The sequence below is a fragment of the Python bivittatus genome, unplaced genomic scaffold, assembly GCF_059951505.1.
Source record: "Python bivittatus isolate LINGU-HERP-01145 unplaced genomic scaffold, Pbiv_v1 ctg000370_np1212, whole genome shotgun sequence".
Classification (NCBI taxonomy): Eukaryota; Metazoa; Chordata; class Lepidosauria; order Squamata; family Pythonidae; genus Python; species Python bivittatus.
The window spans coordinates 3,164,530-3,183,125 of NW_028277062.1; the positions used below are offsets into that span (position 1 = coordinate 3,164,530).

Below are 18,596 nucleotides of genomic sequence, written 5' to 3' on the forward strand. Positions count from 1 at the left end.
AAGAAAAGGGAAAGAGACACGTTTGCAGGGCCCAAAAGCCACGCCGGAGGCCCTTCCCTTTCCTCCCTAGCCCGGCAGGGCTGCCTCCCCCCGCCTAAGCTTGGACCCATGGGGGGAGCAAGGACCTGATCCAGGCAGCCCTCGAGCCCCCTGTGCGGGGCGGGCTCGCTCTCCCAGACGCGACCGAATCCTTGCCTTCGATTTTGGTTAGTCGAAGAAGAAAGGAAAAAAAAAGCACTCCGCTTTTGTGTGTGTGTGTGTGTGTGTGTGTGTGTGTCTGTGTGTGTGTTTGCATTATCAGAAGGCACAGGTTGCTCTCCCCTCTTCTTTCCCCAGTTTGAATAGCCGGTTATTTTTTTTCCTCACATTTGTTTCAAAACAAAAAACTGTTTAAGTCACCAAAAACAGATGCATGAAAGTCATAGTATTTCCCCCACTCCTGCCAGCACCTCTCAGGAGGGGGATAATGAGCTCAGGTAGCATCAGACCCCCCCTCTGACAAACAAGAGGCAGAAAAAATGAAGAGGGGTTTGAATTGCCCTGTCCGGCTGCCATCGCTGAAGCTTAACCAGGATGTGTTAAGAGCTGTGGTAAAAAGAGTTTCCCATCTTTGGCAAGCTTTTAACGAGCACTAGATAATTACCTGGGGAGTGGGTGATTTGTTCTTTTTAAATAATGGTTTTGTTCTTAAACAAGATTGGTGTGGTGTTTATTTCGTTTCTCTTAAGATGTTGCAAGCAGGTGAAAAGTAGGGATCGTTTTGCGGAGAGGAGGGCTCGGTTGGCGGCACCTGGCGGGCACTTAGGACACCCCGTTGACCATGGCAGCCACCTCCTCCTCGCCGCCGGCAGCAGCGCTGTGCTCCCCGTTCTCCGAAGGGCCATTGACCATCTTGCTGTTTGCCTCACCCTGGAAGTGACAACAGAACAGGGGGCCAATTTGCCACGCTGTTGGAGGTGGCAGGGCTGCGGCCAACCCCAAAGCCGTTCCCTCTGCCTCCTTCTATCTACTCTGGTTCAGCCCCCTTTAAAAAACAATGGCATTTTACTCTGGAATCCCCCAACTGTCATAGCCAAGACCCTCTCTGGATCACGGTCCTCCTGCGACCCTCCCTCCAGCCCCACGTACCTTCTGCCTAGGCAGGTTGCCTTCAGCTGCCTTCTCCTGGCTTTCCTTGCGGGCAGGGCCCTGACGGCTCTGAGACTCTGCCCGGGATATGTAATCTGCTACGGTGACTGTGGGAGGGGAAACGAGAGCACACCGGTCATCAAGAAAACCACAGCAGATTCCCCTCCGGAAGGCGCACTTTCTGCAGGGACCGAGTCACCGACGCCCGGCTGGCCCCAAGCAATCAGTGCCGTGCGTCCTTACCCGGCTGGCGGTCCCGACTGATAGAGCTGTCCACACGGTTGCCACGATTACGGCGGCGTCTGCTTCGATTGCGTCTTTGCGGCTTCGATTCCTCCTCTAGTAAAAAGAAAGGCGGGCGGTGTTCAGAGCGACGGAACCATTCCCGTTTCCTTCCCGCCCGACCCCCGGAAGAAGAGGGGGATCGCCTGGAAACCAAGGGGCCACAAGAAGATGCGCTTGGCTTGGCAGGACCCCAAGAAGAGCCTCTGCCCCAGAGACCTACACCTAGACTCCCAGCCAGCTTGCTTTCCTCTAGGGACTGGGAGCCTAGAGAGAGAATGGAGGCGCCTTCCACTCACCCACGCCGTTCTCGTTGACAGAGGTGTTGTCAGAGTCCAAGGCCCCGTCCATCATTGTGGTGTCTTCATCGGTGCGACGTCGGCGCGAGCGGCGCCGGCGGTTGCTGAGGGGCTGAGACTCGCTAGCGTCTGTGTCCATGGTCTGGTCGGTTTCGGTGTTCTCCAGCAAGCTATAAGGGTTGCTGTCTGGGTCTCTCAATACTGCAGAGAGGAGAGGCCTTCGGTCAGCCGGGGTGGAGGGGCGGCTGACTTGCTTCCCAGGGGAGGGCAGCTTTGCAGACATGCTTGTTCTCTGGCGGTGGAGGCTGACTAGAGGATTCCTGTCTCCCCTCCTCCGGCCTGCGCAAGGACCCTCCTTCAGCTCCCAGACCTCCTCCTGGCTGATTGGCAGCTCCCTCCAACCCCGAGAATAGCCAAGGGCTGCCTTATCCGCTGAGGGACGCAGCGGCCCCAGAGCCCCAAAGATGGCCTGCTGTCTGTACCTGAGCTGATGGAGGAGGTGTTGTACTTGCTGCTGCTTCCACGAGGTGCTGGAGCGGGGCCCCGGCCCCGCCCCACCCCCGGCCGCCGCCGGCCGTCCTCCAGGCGAGGGTCACGATCGCTGGGGGGTGGGCACTCATAGTCATCCCTCTTTTCTGACTCCGTCTCAGAGGCGTTGGATGCATCAGAGTTGGTAGCTAGGGCAAGAGAAGGAAGGAGGTGGTCCTGGAGTCCGACTCCCCCGTGGGCTTCAGAGGGGGCCCCCGCTGCTCTGAGTGAGAGGCAGAACACCGCCCCCACTCACCATAGCCAGAATTGGGTCCCCTGCGCCCACGGCCACGCCCGCCGTAGCTGCCGCCATAAGTCCTGGTGCTGTGCAGGGACGAGGAGGTACTCTCATCCGTGGTGTAGCCCCCCCGTTCCTTCTCTGCGCGGCTGGAGAGGGGACGGAAGCCCAGGCCGATCTGCCGCAATTGCTCGTCTATCTGCAGCCTTTCCAGGCGCAGCTGTTCCACCTCCTGCCGGGGAGGCAGAAAGAGGGTTGAGGAGGGCCTGCTGCCAGGAGCTCTCGGGGAGTGGGGATGGACCGTCCTCCTGCCCCGCGGACAGAACAGGCACACTAGTACTTCACCTGCTTAGATCAGGCAGGGCAGCTCCAGAGAAACGCCCTGCCCAGAGATCTGGGTGGGGGTGAAGCGCTGCCCTCTGAGACTGACCCGCCCTCTGGGACAGGGCCTGCAGCGTTCTGTCCCGCCCTGGGAACGCCTTACCTGGAGGTAGGAGAGGTGGTATTCCAGCAGCGCTTGGGCATTGCTGATGTTCTCCCGCGTCCCCACGAAGATGAAAGGGACCATCCCCTGCAGAGAGAAGGAAGGAAAGAGGGAAGATGGCGGCAAGGACCAGCCGCGCGGCAGGCCTCTTTGCCCTGGGAGTGGGGGTCCCTCGGGGGGGAGCAAAGGCAACCCCTCAGGTCAAAGCGAGGCAGTGTAGTTCAATGAGGGCACAGGAAGAGAGCCGAGGAGGCAAACCACCACCTCAGCACAGCTGGACAAAAGGGAAAGCGGCAAGGGTGGGGGTGACGGGGTACACTGGCCACCAGAGCAGCCAAAACGAAAGAAATGACACTGCTCTAAAGCGGGCGAGGGAACTGGGTTGCCTGGCCTGGGACTCGGCTCAACATACCTCCTCCCGGGGATTCTTCTTGTCGTTGTCACCTTCCACCCGCACTCGGACCACGCCGGATTTGTCCACAATCTCCTGGATGACCTTCCCGTTCTTGCCTATCACCTTTCCTGCAGAGAATGGAGGGCCGTCAGGGAAGGGTCTTAGAAGACGCACCTGGCCACCCTGCCTGGGCTGGGAAGCTGAGCAGGGCTGCTCTGGGCTCCCCGGCTGCAGGCTGGGAAGTCGCAAGAGGCACCCCGGAGGAAGTAAGAACAAGCGGCCAGAGGTGCCTCCGTAACGTCCCCAGCAGTTAAGCTCAGCTCAGAGACCCACATTTGTGAGCTACTCTACACGGCCCGGTTGCAAACAGCCGGACCGACACGCCCTGGCGCCAGGGAGTCTTGCCTTCATCCTGACGGCTGGGCTACTGGCATACGCTCTACGTTGGGCTGCCTTGGAGGATGACTCAGACACTGCAAACTGAACAAAATGCAGCAGGTGGGCTTTTACGGGGGGAGAGCCGCTGCTGCAGGGCAACATCAGGGCTGCAGCCCTTGCACTGGTTACGCCCCCTCTGAACATCCAAGAGCCCCCCTGGCTGCTATGAGGAGTTTCAAGGTGGGTCTTCTCAGCAGTGCCCCCCGCATTAAGGAACACCAGACATATGTGGAAGGCTGCAGAGACCTTGCGATTCCAGCCTACCTAAGGCCTGGGCTGGTCATGGCTCAGCTGACTGAAGTGGTTCATAAATACCGTTAAATAAATTCAGATTAAGTTTGAATAAATTCAGTGCTGATCTGGCCCTGAAGAACTTTAGGGACTCTCTGCTCCAAGTTCTGCCCAACCTGTTAGGCTGCTAGAGAGGGGACAACCCCTCACTGGGGCAGCCCCAGCACTGGGGAACGCCTCACACCTGAAGGGCCGCCGGGCACCTTCCTTGCTGGCTTTCGGTTGGCTTCAACACAGTTTTGGGACTGATTAGGCTGACCATTGACTGGGTGGGGTTACGTTTTACCTTGATTTGATGGCAAAGCCGGTCTGTCATTTTTATCTTATGTGAGCTATATTTAAAGGTTGTTGGGTGCTATGTTGTGGTATGTTGCGGTATTTTTGTTTCATGAAGTGTTTCATTGGAATGATTTCAAAAAGTTGAAAATTGCTTGAAGTTTTGGGAGCTGACAGGTACAGAAATAATGAATAAGGTAGTAATCAACCAACCAACGCCTCCCAAGGACTCCTGGGAGTAAAATGCTTGTTCCAATCAGAGAGGGGAGTTCTTCAGGCCACTTCAATTGACAAAGAATGGGTCTCCTTCCAATACAACCTCGCAACATCGGTTTGGCTGTGATCACAGAAAGTGCACCAAGAACCATTCAGCTTTCCTTCTGTTTGTTTCCAAACCACAAAAGCAACTACGGAAACCAGGGATTCTTCCAGTACAAAATTAATATGCAATACGGCTTCTGTCCTTGAGAACCGCTATGGGCACACCACCACACTGTAGGAACGAATGGCAATTTTGAGCATTACTTCTCTGAAAATCTCTTCACAAAGGTGTCTACTTCCATGAAGTAATTTTTTGAATCAAACGTAATTTTCAACCTCTAGAGGTATGACATATGACTGTCGAGTTGCTAAAATGGCCTTTCACCAATATTCACACGGTGGGCATTTCAATCCCTTCTGCCATACCTCTTGCTTCAGTGTATTCCGAGTAGAAACAGCTGTTAGAAACAGCTCCTGAATACAAGTAGGGAGTTCCCAGCACTTAGGGGTGGCGGCCTGATTTAACTATATTGCAGGCCTTTTTTGGCGTGTGGTACTTATCCTGCTGCTGATCCTCTATTTCAGCCCAAGGTATGTGCTCCCAATCCGCCCACGTCATCCAACAAAGGACTACTTTGCTCTCTGTTCCAGTTAATCATCTCCCTCCAGGTACCTTCAGCCCAAAGTGAGGGAACGTCTGAGCGTGATTGAAACAGCCCAAAGGAAGATGATGTGGGTAACTCAGTATTCCCCACAGGCATCAGCTCGGAGTAAGACCAATTTGTTCCATACCCCGCAAAGGCTCCAGAACTGTGTTGGTCTGGAAGATTCAGGTTTATCAGTAAACACCCATGCACAACTGAAGGCAGAGAGTGGGAAACCACCCTTGGACCCAGGGAAAGAGCAGGCAGCCTCGCCGCCTTCTGGAGGGTGGTGGCCGAAGGGAAGGGGCGAGGAGAGGCGTTGCACAGACTGAGCGGGGTGGGACATCATGCCCCAGATGGCCAGCTAGCTTTCCCCAGCAGCCCCTCTGCAGCAGACCCAGAGGAAAATGAGCTGCCAAGAGCGAAGCGAATACCCCTGGGGAGAGAAAGGGAGGCAGCGGCGGGAACTCGCTTTACTCACCAACCAGATTCCGGGGGACCTGGACTGAATCCTCTGAGAATTCCAAGAAGCTCCTGGCCTGCTTGCAGGCTTCTGGGGTCTAGGGAGCAGAAAGGCACAAGGGAAGGCCACGCGGCTCACTCTTACGATGCCAAGAGCGGCGGCCACTGACGTGTTCTGCACAGACCGGGCATCTCATGTTACTGCACCAGAAGCCGGTCAGGCTAGAGAGGTGCTCCCTCTGGGCCGCCTGGCTCTTTCTTCCCCCATTAACCAAAGGAGCAGGCCTTCACCTGCCCTGCTTTTCCTTGGACCTTTCCTGCAGCTGAATTCTGAAGCAAATGGGCTAGTGGTTTTTTTTTTCTCCTTTTTGTCTCAGGGGAATACTGCTTAATGCTCCAAATACTTTTAAAAAAGGAAAACCATAACACTGAACTTGCCATCAAATTTCAGCTGTACAGCTGGAAGGAGCTCCAGACGTTACAACCTCCCACCTTCTGTTTAACTCTGGTCACCCACCTCCCCCCAAGGTGACCCTCCCGGTATTCGCCCATTGGGGCAGATTTCCTGGCTCTGATCTGCAGCTGCAGCTGGGCAAGGGACCGTGCCCACACCGGCTCCATGGGAAAGAGTCTGGCTGCTGCGCCACCCAGTTCTCCTTCCACGTATCCCAGGGGTGGATTCCTCACCTCCCCATAAATGCGGAAGGTGCAAGTCTCTTCGTCTAGCTCGATGGCCGTGACTCCCAGCACTTTGCGGGCCTGCTGGATGTTGGCGCCATGGGTGCCGATTGCCAGGCCCATCAGGTCCTCACGCACTGTGAACTCCTCCTGGAAGGCTGAGGCCAACTGCTTGCTCGTCTAAAGGGAGGAGGCGGCGCCGATGGGAAACAGAGGGCGGTCTGAACCCCGCCCGCCTTGAGCAGCCACAGCCTTCCCTCCCATCCTCCTCCAGCAGCTCAGACGCAGGCGTGCCGGCTTGGAACTCGGTCAAAAGGTTTGGGGGCCCCGATTAGACACAGGGCAGAGGGCAGGGCCTCCTGGGCATGAAATACAGGAGCTTGCGAGCGAGCTGGAGCGCTGCTGCCTCAGGCCAGGAGCCCCGACACAACCCGGGGGCTAGCTGCTCAGCCTGCTCCTTTCTCCCTCAGCCCCAACCACCTCCTGTGCCCCCGGTGCCCTCTGACCTCCAAATGTTTGTTGGCCTCCTCATTCCGGGACATCAGCATAAGCTTTGTTCGGATGCTGCGCAGATGCATGTCCCCCAGCAAAGACGCCCTCTTGACGGTGGACTCGTTTGTGGACTAAAGGAAGGCAGGAAGCAGCCTCTGCTCAGTACCCTTGGCCAGCGGGCAGGAGCAGCACAAGCAAGAGAAAGCAGAACCACGCCAGCTCCCACCGGGCCTCAGGCCATGAGGAGGGAAGCAGCTCTCCACAGCCCAGAGACAAAACCCTCATCTGGTCAGAGCAGAAGCTTCACTCAAGCACTCCTCTGTAATTCTGGCTCTTTACGTAACATCACAGGCTGAAAAGGTTACGTGTGACCGCCGGATTATCCACGTTAAAGTGTCAACTAGGTTCAAAAGTGTGCTGTTCTTGAATCCAATTAAGTTTATGTTAAATATATTTAGCAGAGTTGCCTAATTGAAGCAAATACACAGCTGCTGGAAGCTGTCCGGGACATTCTCAGTGCAGAACAGGAAATTCTTCGTGAATCAGAATAAAATGCATGTGGGATCCTGTCTGTCACTCACAAAGAGAGGAACAGCAACGAGGGGATTTTAGGCCATTGAACAGGTCGTCTCTGCATCCCACAGCCCTGCAAAACGTGGCCACTAGAGGGGAGCCAAGAGCCGTGCTTTGCCAACCCTTCTGGGGACAATGTGGCACCGCATCGTTCAGCCAGACTGTTCTGTGGACTGCCAATACTCCACCATACCCACAGAGGACGGACAGACGGACGGACACACACACACACACACACACACGCTGCCCCCCAAAGTGGTGGCTTCTTACAAGGATGATGAGTTCGCTGCTAGTGGTACTGAGGAAGATACAGTTTGCACCCACTGCCTTCTTGAATTCTTTGTGCACATTTTCATTTGAACAGCTGTAGGGTGGAAACAGAAGGCATTAAGAGGGCTTGGAAAGCCAGAATGTTGCAAGCAGCGGCAGCAACCCTAAATCCCAGGAGCCAGCCTGGGCGGGAACTGCCACCAGCCAAAGCCCCTGAGGTACCCCTTCCTCTTTCCCACTTCTGCTTCCGACTTTCCTTAACACCCCTTCCGCCGTTTCCAGAGAAAGAGTCAACAGCTGGGTGCATTTTGCAACAGCTGGGAGCCCCAAGTTTTGAGTTGACGAATACAAAGCGTAAGATGCCTGGATTGGGCAGGCAATTTGCAATTTTCCGACAGACAGAACTGCAATTCCCGTTGACACTCACGCCTCCTTGAGATCCTCTGGTACCGCAACTGTGAATTTGAAAAAGCTGCATTTGGTGGCCACTTTGCTGGGGTTGACAGGCCGCAATCGCTCCAAGGTGACAATTTCGTTGTAGATGGCATCGCAAGCAGCATATTCTATGACATAAAACTGCGAGAGAGGGCAGGGTCAGAAAGAATCTCTGAGAAGTTGCAACTGTGGGAACAGAAAAGACAGCTCTGGAATATGCACTAGTAGTAAGCCTGAGAAAATTCGAAAGGAGACGACACACGTAAAAGAAACCAGATGTGGGTTCTGTCTACACACTGCAACTGAAGAGAGAGAGAGAGAAAGAACAAGACGACAAATTCTTTCACAGAGATGTGGGAGATTTCCGAATTCACAGGCACTGTCCTGGCAATTACAGTACAGGGAGGTCCTGCCACAGTCTTCTGTGAGTCCTCATCATCTCCAAATCCTAACCCTACTTAGCTTCTAAGACCACACAAGGTCAGCCAGATGCCACCATCTTCTAACACTAATTACATGGACGTGTTCATGCACTTTTCCCAGAAGTTGATTTTATTGGTTTTATGGTAATTTCTTTGATTGTTGTGAGCCACCCAGAGTCGTTGAGAGCTGGGCAGCATGCAAGTTTAATACATTGTAAATTATAATCATTATTACTAAAGCCGATTGCCCTTGCCGCCTTCTGAGACACAGCTCAACTAAAGAGAAAGCGCTGTCCCAAGACTTACATCTCCTTTCATCATACGGACTCTGGCCAGCCACCAGCCACAGGGCTCATGCTCGTTAGCTCGGGAATAAACCTAAAAACACAACAGAGTTTGAGCTAGCCAACCCTTTCACTCCAGCAGTGCCTTGCTCCCCTCCCACTCTGAAATGCGGTTCCTTGCTGGCCAGCGCTCACCTCCACCTCGTCGCCTTCTGAGATCTCCTTACTGTAATCCGTGGGTGGGGGCAGCCGCACATCACCGAAGGGAATTTGCCGTTCCGGCTGCCAGCTAGAAAAAGGCAGAGTGTTACGCCAGGCATCCCTGAGAGCATGGGCCGAGGATCATGCCTCAGAAGCTCAAGAAGAGAAGGCCAGACTTATGGAGAATCAACAGTCAAGCATGAAAGGAGAGTGCTCTTGCTGTCCTGCCTGCCCCAAGCTACGAAAGTTGGCTCTTCCATACTTGACCCTGGCTCCTCTTAGCAGTTCCACAGAAAGAGGGAAATACAGAAAGAAAATGACTTAGGACACAGAGTTCATCCAGCTCTAAGATGTGTTGCTATAGATTAGCCAAGCTGTTACTTAAAGGACAGCTGCAGCCCAGTCTCCCTTTTCAGAGGTAAACTGTTTGCCAGCTTGGGGTAGAAACTGAAAAGAAGGTGACGCTTATCCTCCCTACACCATCTAGAGGGAAAAATAACTATTTCCTATGTAGGTTTATTTAAGTAGGGCTTAAAACCAAAACTCTCAGGGTGAATTCAGGGGTCTGAAAGTGGTTTTTGAGGGAGCTGAGGCAGCTGACAGGGAAACAGAAGCCACCCAGCCTGACCAGAACCACGAGGAGGGCTGGCCAAAGGACACAGGGCGATGCTGGGAGGGACCCTGGGTACAGTATTCAAAGCCCGCCTCCTCCTCCCCCTCCCGAGGACAGCAGGCTGGCGTTTCCGGCCCCTCTGGTGAGAGCGAGCGCAACCCTGGGAACTGGCCGTGGTGCTGCAAGGCTGCCTTGCTGACTGCTGCTGAATTAGCCAGCATTTTCATGCCCCTGTGGAGAAAGGAGGGCGGGCGGACAGGCGGGCGGGCAGACAGCAGCTGGCAGGAAGCTAGTTCCAACTGGCTGACCGAGCCACAGACTCTGGCTGCCAGGAAGTGGCCGTTCTAGTAAAGACAGCACCTGCTCCCTGCAGGGAGAAGGGGCAAAAGCAGCCTCAGGCTGAGACCCCCAAGCTTTGGGAGCAGAGGCTGGAGAGCAGGCAGACACCCCCCTGCAACTGTGACAGGAAAGGACAAAGGGGCTGGCTTGTTTTCAGCTGCCGTAGAATGCCCTTACTCAACTAACGGCTGCTGGGCCGAGAATTTGGAGCACTCTCATTCTTATCTTATCTCAACACACACACACACACACACAGAGTCAATCAATCCTCCTTTTCACAAATCTAGAAGAATCTGCTTTGGGAGAAATGTCCAAGAGGCGTAGCTGGGCCTGTTCCTCCCGGGGCCCTGGTGTGAGGCTCTGCAACAAAACCTGCTCAATGCTGTGTCATTCCTACATGGGGAGAGGCAAGCAAATCGACTGCCATGACACAGCTTCCAGAGAGGCTCTTGGCAACCTGTCCTCCTGTCCACTCCCTCCCCTGCCTGTCCAACAACTGAGGGACCTTTCCCTCCTCACTTAAAATAAAGGAGCTGGGAGGATGGAAGGTTCCCCACCAGGCACCTGTTCAAACAAAGAGAAGACCAGGCCAAGGAGCCTGGGCCATCCACGCCAGCAGGTATTGTCACTCATCCTGAAACAACTGGTTAGCCGTACCCAGTTGGAATACTTTAAAACTATAAACCATCTCAGATGTTTTGGCAGAAATTCTGTTTAAATAGTTAAATAAAATTATTCCAATTAAACGGCATTCAAATGGTATCTTAACAATGAGAGATGTTTGCAAAAAAAAAAGAAAAAAGAAAGGCGTATTAATCTCAGCTCACTCAGAAAAGGCAAACACATTTCAACTAGGCTGGAACTGCTGAGAATCAAAACGTTGGTTGAGTGCCTCCAGAAGGAGACTGAGGAAGACACAATGGGGATGGGAGGGGAGAGGTCTTTTCTTCTAGGATGGCTTCTTCCCTAAGGTGAGACTATCAAAACAAGGCTTTCCCAAATGGCTTCTGGAGACTGATTTGGGTCTCATGGTGCCAGGAATTTGTCTGGTTTAAGACGTTATTCCACTCAATGTCGATAGTTGCGTTATGTACTTATGTAATGTATTACTTGTATACCACCTGAATGCCCATTGGACTGGAGCAGTATAGAAACCATAACGTAAAATTAAAAAATAAAAATAAGATCAAGGAGCGAGGCCTAGAGGCTGCCTAAAAGCAGGCGTCTTGTCAACAGACACATCGCCTCCAAGAGGGGAGGTTTTCCAGAAGAGGAAGACTGCCAAGAACTCTGATGCTGTTTCCTCCCTTCCACATTCAACTCTCTGAAGAAGCTGGCCAGGTTATATTAATAGAAGAGGACATGGCCAGCTTTCGGCAGGTGAGAGCAGAGGACCTGCTGAACTCTAATCAGCCCTATGGGTTGATAAAACATACCGTTCACATAAAATGTAGTACCAAAACAAATAATCCATATCCTGGCACAACAATGAGTTGGCTTACACAGCTTGCTAAGACCATGGCTGGACTCCCATCACGCAGTGAACTGAACGACTAAATCCCATTTGAGTCCAGTTTAGTATGTCCTGTGAACTCAGCCAGAGAAAAACTGCCAGGAAAATTCCTAGGAGTCAGTATCACATTTCTAGGTGATACTGATCTTTCTGTTCTGGGAGCTCCATGTCACCCCCTGACTGGAGGCAGCTCCAAGTCAGCACACCTGAATTCTGCACTTACCACTGTTGCAGCAGCTCATACATAATTGGTTTTAACAGCACAGGGATACCTGGTCCTCTTAGCTGGCTCCAAAAGAGCTCTGAGTCACCACACCCAACTCTATCTACTAAACCCGCCAGCTCTTTTCCAGCCTTCTAGGACAAGGGGCAATGTTGCATGGTTAGGCACTCACTTGTTCTCGAAGGATATCGTGACCGAATCTTCATGTACATCTTTAACAAAACCCTGTATAGAAGAAAAAGACAAGAAGACTCTGTGTTACCGCCACAGCTACGAACCATCTAAAGCTCTCCACTAGATTTAGGCAAAGTGCAGAGACCACCAGTAAGCAGTGAGATCCCCGAACTGGGCCAAGGGAACTCAAGGCATCTTGGAATCAACTTAAAGCAACACTGGAAATCCAGACTTGGCGTAAAACAAGGGCAGAGTCACTGGTGTGTGTGACTCACAGCAGCAGGATGGGCAACCATGATTTGCAGAAATTACTCTTTGGAGTAGAGAGAGGCAAATAGTATATAACTTTTACACATCTGGATGGAATTAGAAGCATAAACCATGTTGCATTATCTGCTTGATTCTTGACTCAGCAAAATCCCCACGCAAACAATGCTCAGCTGGGGTAGGGACACAGATGGTGCACAGAGGTTCTGCTCCCAGACCCTGCCTGCTTTAGAGGTCCTGGCAGGCTGAGAGAGAAGAGCTGAAAGAGCTTTACGAGGGTCTCCAACTATACAAAGCTCCCTGCATTCAGGCTCCCAACTGTGGGGGCTTCAAAGTGTCCAGCTGGACTTGCCTACAAATGCCAATCAGGTCCTTGTGTAACTTGCTGAATGCTCAAAGTCTGCCAGGCATATAAAGGTAATGGGGGCTGTCTGGGTGTCCTCGCCCTCTCCCAGTTCAGCTTCATATATGTTGGAGGTTTCAAAGGCAGCCTGAGTTTGGCTCACATTCTCACCCACAGATACCTTGTTACAGGTATTAATTTGGAAATGTGCATTCTGACCAGATAGCACATACTCAGGTCTTCTTCCAAAAAGAAGAGCGGCAAAGAGCAGTATGTGAATGTGGCTTAGAGGAAATCCCACCCCCAAGGACACCCCCCCCCATCAGAGCTTGGTTCTGACTTCTTTTGATCTATTTACTGGGAATGTTTCTATCCCACCTTTCCTTGTCCTAGTTTCTGTCTGAGGCAGTTTCAGGACAAGGAGAGTCCCCTCAATTGCCCAGCTTACACAATCTACCTTTGGGGCAAATGCAAGCAGCAATGTGAGATTCACCCTTTGAAACTTTTGAGAACTGTTAGAAAAAAATAAAGGCCAGTGAACAAACCCTTATTGCAAAGTATGACTAAATTAAATCATTCACTTTGAAGAAGCATTACACTTTGGGATGGGCACATGTACAGGGAAGGAATCTAATCTGATACTGTATTCTATGAAGGGGTAATACCTGGATTCATCTGCTTCCCTAATTCCAAAGAATTGCTATTCTTTGCAAACAGCTTCCAGAAAGGGCAGTACAGCAGACCCCCTTCTTCACTCACTGCCCCTGTCTGATGGGCTCCAATTATTAACAAAGCTGGGTGGGAAGAGTGGGAATAAAGGCAACTATAGGTTTATCCTCAAGGGAGGGAGGGGCAAACATGTTCTGAGCTTGGACTGTGCTGAGAGCAAAACACCCTGCATGTCCAAAGAATGACAGAAAGAACAGGTGCTCTTGGGGGGGGGCGGTGCCTTCTCTGCCAGCTGCCCAACTGCAATGGGGCAGATATACCACCTTCCTTGCACTACAAGCTGACTTAAAACTGCATGAGCTCTGTGGACAGGAATGTCAGCGGACCAGCCAACAGAGGCTAGAGGAATGAGGAAGAAAGATCTGGTAACCTCAGAAGCCATTTCCTGGGTGGCAATGTTGGCTAGAAGAGGGTTTGTCCCCAGTGTAAAGTTTCCCTTTACATGGATATGGGGATTCTTCCCAAGTCTCACAAAAGAAATGGCTTTCCTCAACAGCAGGCCTGACTGCGCCCTTAGCAAGTCTGGATACAGCCATGAAGCAAGCCTCTTGTTTGTGTTCCCCTCCTAGTACGCTCCTTGTGGCTGGCTTTGACCTCCAAGAGACCCAATTTTGCCTCACAGGTTAACTGTATACTGACAGTTTGGTGGGAACAGACAGTGCATCTCTAACTAGGCTCCGTGGTTGTGCAACAGAAGCAGAACCCAAGAGTGGATCTCTGCGTGCTTTGGGGTATACACTCCCCTTTAGCCTGCACAACTAGCTTTAGAGCACTACTGTGTCTGAGACTACTGACACCTTTTGGACAGCAAAGATCATCTCATTCATCATTCGTTTAGTGTAGACCAGTAGAACGCCTCCCCTCGCATTCAATAAGGCCAGCATCCAGGAATATTTATATCTCCCGCATTCTTCACCTCTGGGCCGACTTACCTGCCCCCGGGTCATGCTACCAGTCTAAAATAAAACTGCTGTGCATGTTCTTTGCTGTGCTTGTGACACCACATTAGAGTTTCAGGGAAGCTCTTCTTCAGGTTTCAACTTCACTTGCAATATGAACCTACAGCTGGTCATTCCTTGGGGCTGCATCTCTAAGTATGAAAAGTTTCCTCCTGTTTTTGTGGCAAGCCACACCTCCAGTAGCCTTCAAGGCTTCCATGCAAAACTTTCTTTGAAGCACAAGAACATTCCATGAATATCTACAGGTTGCAAAACATTTCCTGATCCAGACAGGACAAAATCTTTCAAGCTAAGTACCTTCACAACAATTGCCCAGTTAAGCAGTGAGACGTTTCTGATGTAACACAAGAGCTGTCATTACTAGCAGCCAAAATTAGTCTTGGGCAGCCTTTCCAAAGCTGAGGTCTTTCACATGGTTGAACTGCACCTTCCATTGTCCCTCAGCCTGGGTGGTCAACTGCTTTTTCTAGCTGGAATAAAGGAGGTCTTAGTTCAACCCTCAGAAGACAGCAATTTGCCACCAAAGGCAAGGCCATTTTCCAGCATACAATGGCTTCCTACCAAGGTTCTCCAAGTGTGCAAAGAAGACCAGCCCAGTCATACAGTCAGCTCCTAAGAAACAATCAAGGAAAGAACCTGCTACTGGAGCTAGTCCCTGACGTTCTAGCAAAGGGCTCCTTGGACCATTCCCAGCTACAACTGACAAGGCAAATTTTCTGAGTGTAAAAATTCTTCCTCTTCTACTGACTACATTCACACATACCCCTAAGCCACAAGCCCCAATGGCTGGGTGCACACATTTTCTGACATGAGGGCTTAGCTTAACATGTCAGTCCTGGAAGGTGCAACATCTGGCCTAAGGCAGCTTTGGAGGATTCCACCTCAAAGAAATGCACAACCAACCAGGCAATTTCAGAAAAATACAGGAAAGTAGATCTGTGGGTGATACCTTTGAGGCCAGGACTCAGAGCCAAAGTACATGTGGGCAAACAACTGAATCTATCAGCCTGGTAGTCAGTAAGCAAACTCCCCTATAAAATGGCAATTTGTGTTGGTGGAGAGGGAGGAGATAGGATGCCACTGTCAAAGAGCTAGTTCACAAAGCCAACATTATTCCACAGAACATCTGTTTGGTGACGAACATTCCTACTTTCAGCTCACCAGCTTTATTATAAGCCCCTCTGGAGTATATATTATCAAGAGCAACAGATACTTAAGACAAGTGCATTATGAAGGTAAATGAAAGGGGAGGCCTACAAACCAAGAGAAACAAAGAGGATTTGGCAGTACAGAACCCTCTGTGGCTGGCTCCATTTAGTGTGCTAAGACATAGTTTTCAAATCACGATGGCTAATTTTAGTTTTGACAGCATTCTATGACAATAGCAAACAACACATATGCTTTAGGGCAATGTGAGAACCAGACAGATAGAGAAGATCATATTCAGACCACATCATGCCACAAAAACATATGAAAAAACATGTTATGATAGGCACAGCTGCCAACCACGGATCTGTAAATTTTAGGTTGCCATGTTTGTCTGAATGCAGCACAATGGCTTCTTCTATCCAGAACAAACCACTGTACTACATACAGATGACATAGGATTGAAGCTGAGATCTTCTGAATCCATTGAGATATAAATGGTTTCCTAAACATGTTTTTTCCCAATCCCAACTGCTCATACTGAGAGTCTTTTGAGGACATGTGATGAGTGCCTGATTGCTGGTAAAAAATATTGTGATAGGGCAAACTTATGACTTTAAAAATAACTTACTTGATAAAGATGCCATAGCACAGTGCATACAAACAGGCTGAAAATAACCTGCCCTGCTCTGAGAGCCAAGGATTAGGCCTCAAAGATTTCTGCCTTTGATTTGTGGCCATGTCCATGTCAAATACTGGCTGGCATGACTCCATCCTGAGGTGGGATGTCTAAAATTAGCAAAACACACAATCCCACCACCACGCCTTAAAAAAAAAACACAACCTAGTGTAGGTTATTGAATTCTCCAATGTGGAACCAGGAACTGTATGAAACAAACATATTTCTCTTCCACACAGACCAATAAAAGTTTCACACTGCACATTTTAGGTACCTGCTTTCTTTTTGTCCATTCAAATATATCTATACACACATCCCAATATCATTCCTGCATGCACAGCTGGGCACACTTAATAAAGAGTAGACAGGGTTCAATTCAGCCACTCTTCCATTTCTTCCTCTGTTGAAGAGGGAAAACTGTTTAAAACTGACAGCTACAGATCTGGAGCTGTCCAACATATTGGACTTTTCAAGAGCTTCAGGTTGCTGGTTTCCAGCCCAAAGTTAGAGACACAGAAACTTGTGTTTCTCAAGAGTTACTGCTATAATTAAGAGCTGCCTTAGGCCTACTGAAGTATAGATTGAAAATCTATCAATTTCAGGAAACTGAAAATGCTCAGGCCTAGGAAACTGGCAGAGACATCTCAGAGAGACTTACATTTTGTTTGGCAGGAAAGGAAATGCCACTTTTTCTCCCTCTACCAGGAACCCTTACTGGCAATAACTAATGTCACTTAGGGGCAAAAACTGGAGAAGGGGCTTGTGTATGTTGGAGCTGGTTTCCAGTTCCAAAACTGGGGGTTCATACACAAGCTTGCTCCCTTTTTTCTAAAATTAAGACAGCTTACCTAACAAAGTGGGAGGGGGGGGGGAGATATTTTTTGTTTATTCATGTTTGCTCCAACCAGACAATAGGAAATTCTGTCTGGCCAACCATCTGGAAACTCCCTCCTGCCTTCCCTGCCCCTGTTGCACCACCCTTGCCCTGTAATGATAGGAGCACGATTTTTTCCTTACAAGGCAGGAGGGTTTCTTAGGTGGGAGCCTATGCCCGAAGGAGCCAAACTGCAGGATTCCCCTCAGACAGACAGAGGTACCTCACCACCTGAGCGGAGCCGCTGGTCAGAAGGAGCATCTGTTCTTGCCAATCAAAGCACAAACAGATAGAGTTTCAAGGCCTTGCCACCATATTTCATTACACAATGGAGATCCACTAAATGCATCGCTGGCAACAGATGGAGCTTCAGAGGAGCCCTTTCCAGAACGGGGGAAAGGAGCCCCGAAAGGCCTCCCTTTCTTTCCTGGGCGGGGGGGATGGGTCAGAAGGGGCCGCGCGACGGGTGGGACCGAAGGCCTCTCTGCCCCCTCGACCTGGGCCTCCGGGGCTGCCCCGGGAGGCTCGCTCCGCCGCGGGCGGGCAGCCAAGAGAAGCCTCGGAGCCGGGGCAGCGGCCAAGGGGCAGAGAACGCGCCGCCGGGCAGCCCGGCCCGCTCGGCTGCCGGCCTCTTCCGCCGGCCGGGCTCCCCCACCGGCTCCAGGCCTCCGGGGCGCGGGCGCCCTCTCCCCGCCGCCCCCGGGCCCGCCACGCCCCCCCGCCGGCGCTCCTTGGCGACGGGGCCCCGCCCTCCCGGTCGCCATGGCAACCTCTCCTCCCCTCACCTTGTAGAAGGCCCCGTTAGAGCCCCGCACTTCCACGGGCAGGCCCTCCATGGGCCCCGCGGGGACGACGGTGGGGGCGGCCGCCAAGGGCGAGGAGCCCCGCGGGGGTTGGGCCGCCGCCGCCGCCGGGGGGATGGGGGCGGGGCGGGGCCCGGCCTCCTCCGGCTCTGCCACCGTGACCGGCCCCAGCCGCGGCCTGGCACGGCCCGGCCCACTAGGCTTGCCCTGGCGCTCTCCTCCTCCTCCTCCTCGCGTCGTCCGGTCCCCGCAGCCGCCGCGGCCGGCGCCGAGCGAGAGCAGGCAGGGCAGCCAGCGAGCGAGCCAGCCAGCGAGGGAGAGACCTCCCCTCACAGAGCGCGCCCCCTCCCCGTGCGTGCCTCTCGCGCTTCGTGCGTGCGTGCGCGCTGCGCCTGCGCCGCCGGCCGCTCCTCCCCCCCACTGGCGCCGGGGCACGCCCCCCGCCGGACGCGCCAATGCGCGGGGCCGCCAGAGCCGCTGGCGCCCGCAGCCCGACCAATCGCCGGCGGCGCGAGCGCCCAGGTCTCGGGCCAAGAGGCGGGGGCCGACGCTGGCCACGCCCCCTCCCTCCCGACCCAAGTTCTCGTTTCTCTTCACACTCCTCCCCCCGCGGCCAATGGAAAAGAAAAGGCGGGGTTTCTCCTAACGCCAATCACAAGCAGGTTTCCTTCCCAGGGCGCAGGCGCAGTAGCTCTTTCGAGCGTTGATCAACGCCCCCGGCGGAGCTCCCCTAAATTCCACCCCTGGTGACCAATTACGAGTCGGTTCTCATCCCTCACATCCAATCAGGGGACGGATATGCCGCCCCTCCTCCTTCCAAGGTAAACACACGCCCCTTGCGACGCCCTCGCCCC

General features: G+C 52.5%; 1 protein-coding gene across 1 annotated transcript; it reads right to left on the reverse strand.

Moving 5' to 3' along the window:
- Positions 1-280: 280 nt before the first annotated feature.
- FXR2 (FMR1 autosomal homolog 2) lies at positions 281-18,118 on the reverse strand. The gene is made up of 17 exons (XM_088142089.1): positions 17,725-18,118; positions 11,941-11,993; positions 9,075-9,168; positions 8,902-8,973; positions 8,166-8,314; positions 7,739-7,832; positions 6,910-7,026; positions 6,413-6,583; positions 5,745-5,823; positions 3,372-3,481; positions 2,960-3,046; positions 2,494-2,707; positions 2,192-2,386; positions 1,710-1,910; positions 1,372-1,467; positions 1,129-1,235; positions 281-909 (listed from the first exon to the last, which is right to left on the reverse strand). The coding sequence occupies exons 1-17, from the start codon at positions 17,773-17,775 to the stop codon at positions 802-804; spliced, it is 1,998 nt and encodes a 665-aa protein (XP_087998215.1). The 5' UTR covers positions 17,776-18,118; the 3' UTR covers positions 281-801.
- Positions 18,119-18,596: the final 478 nt, after the last annotated feature.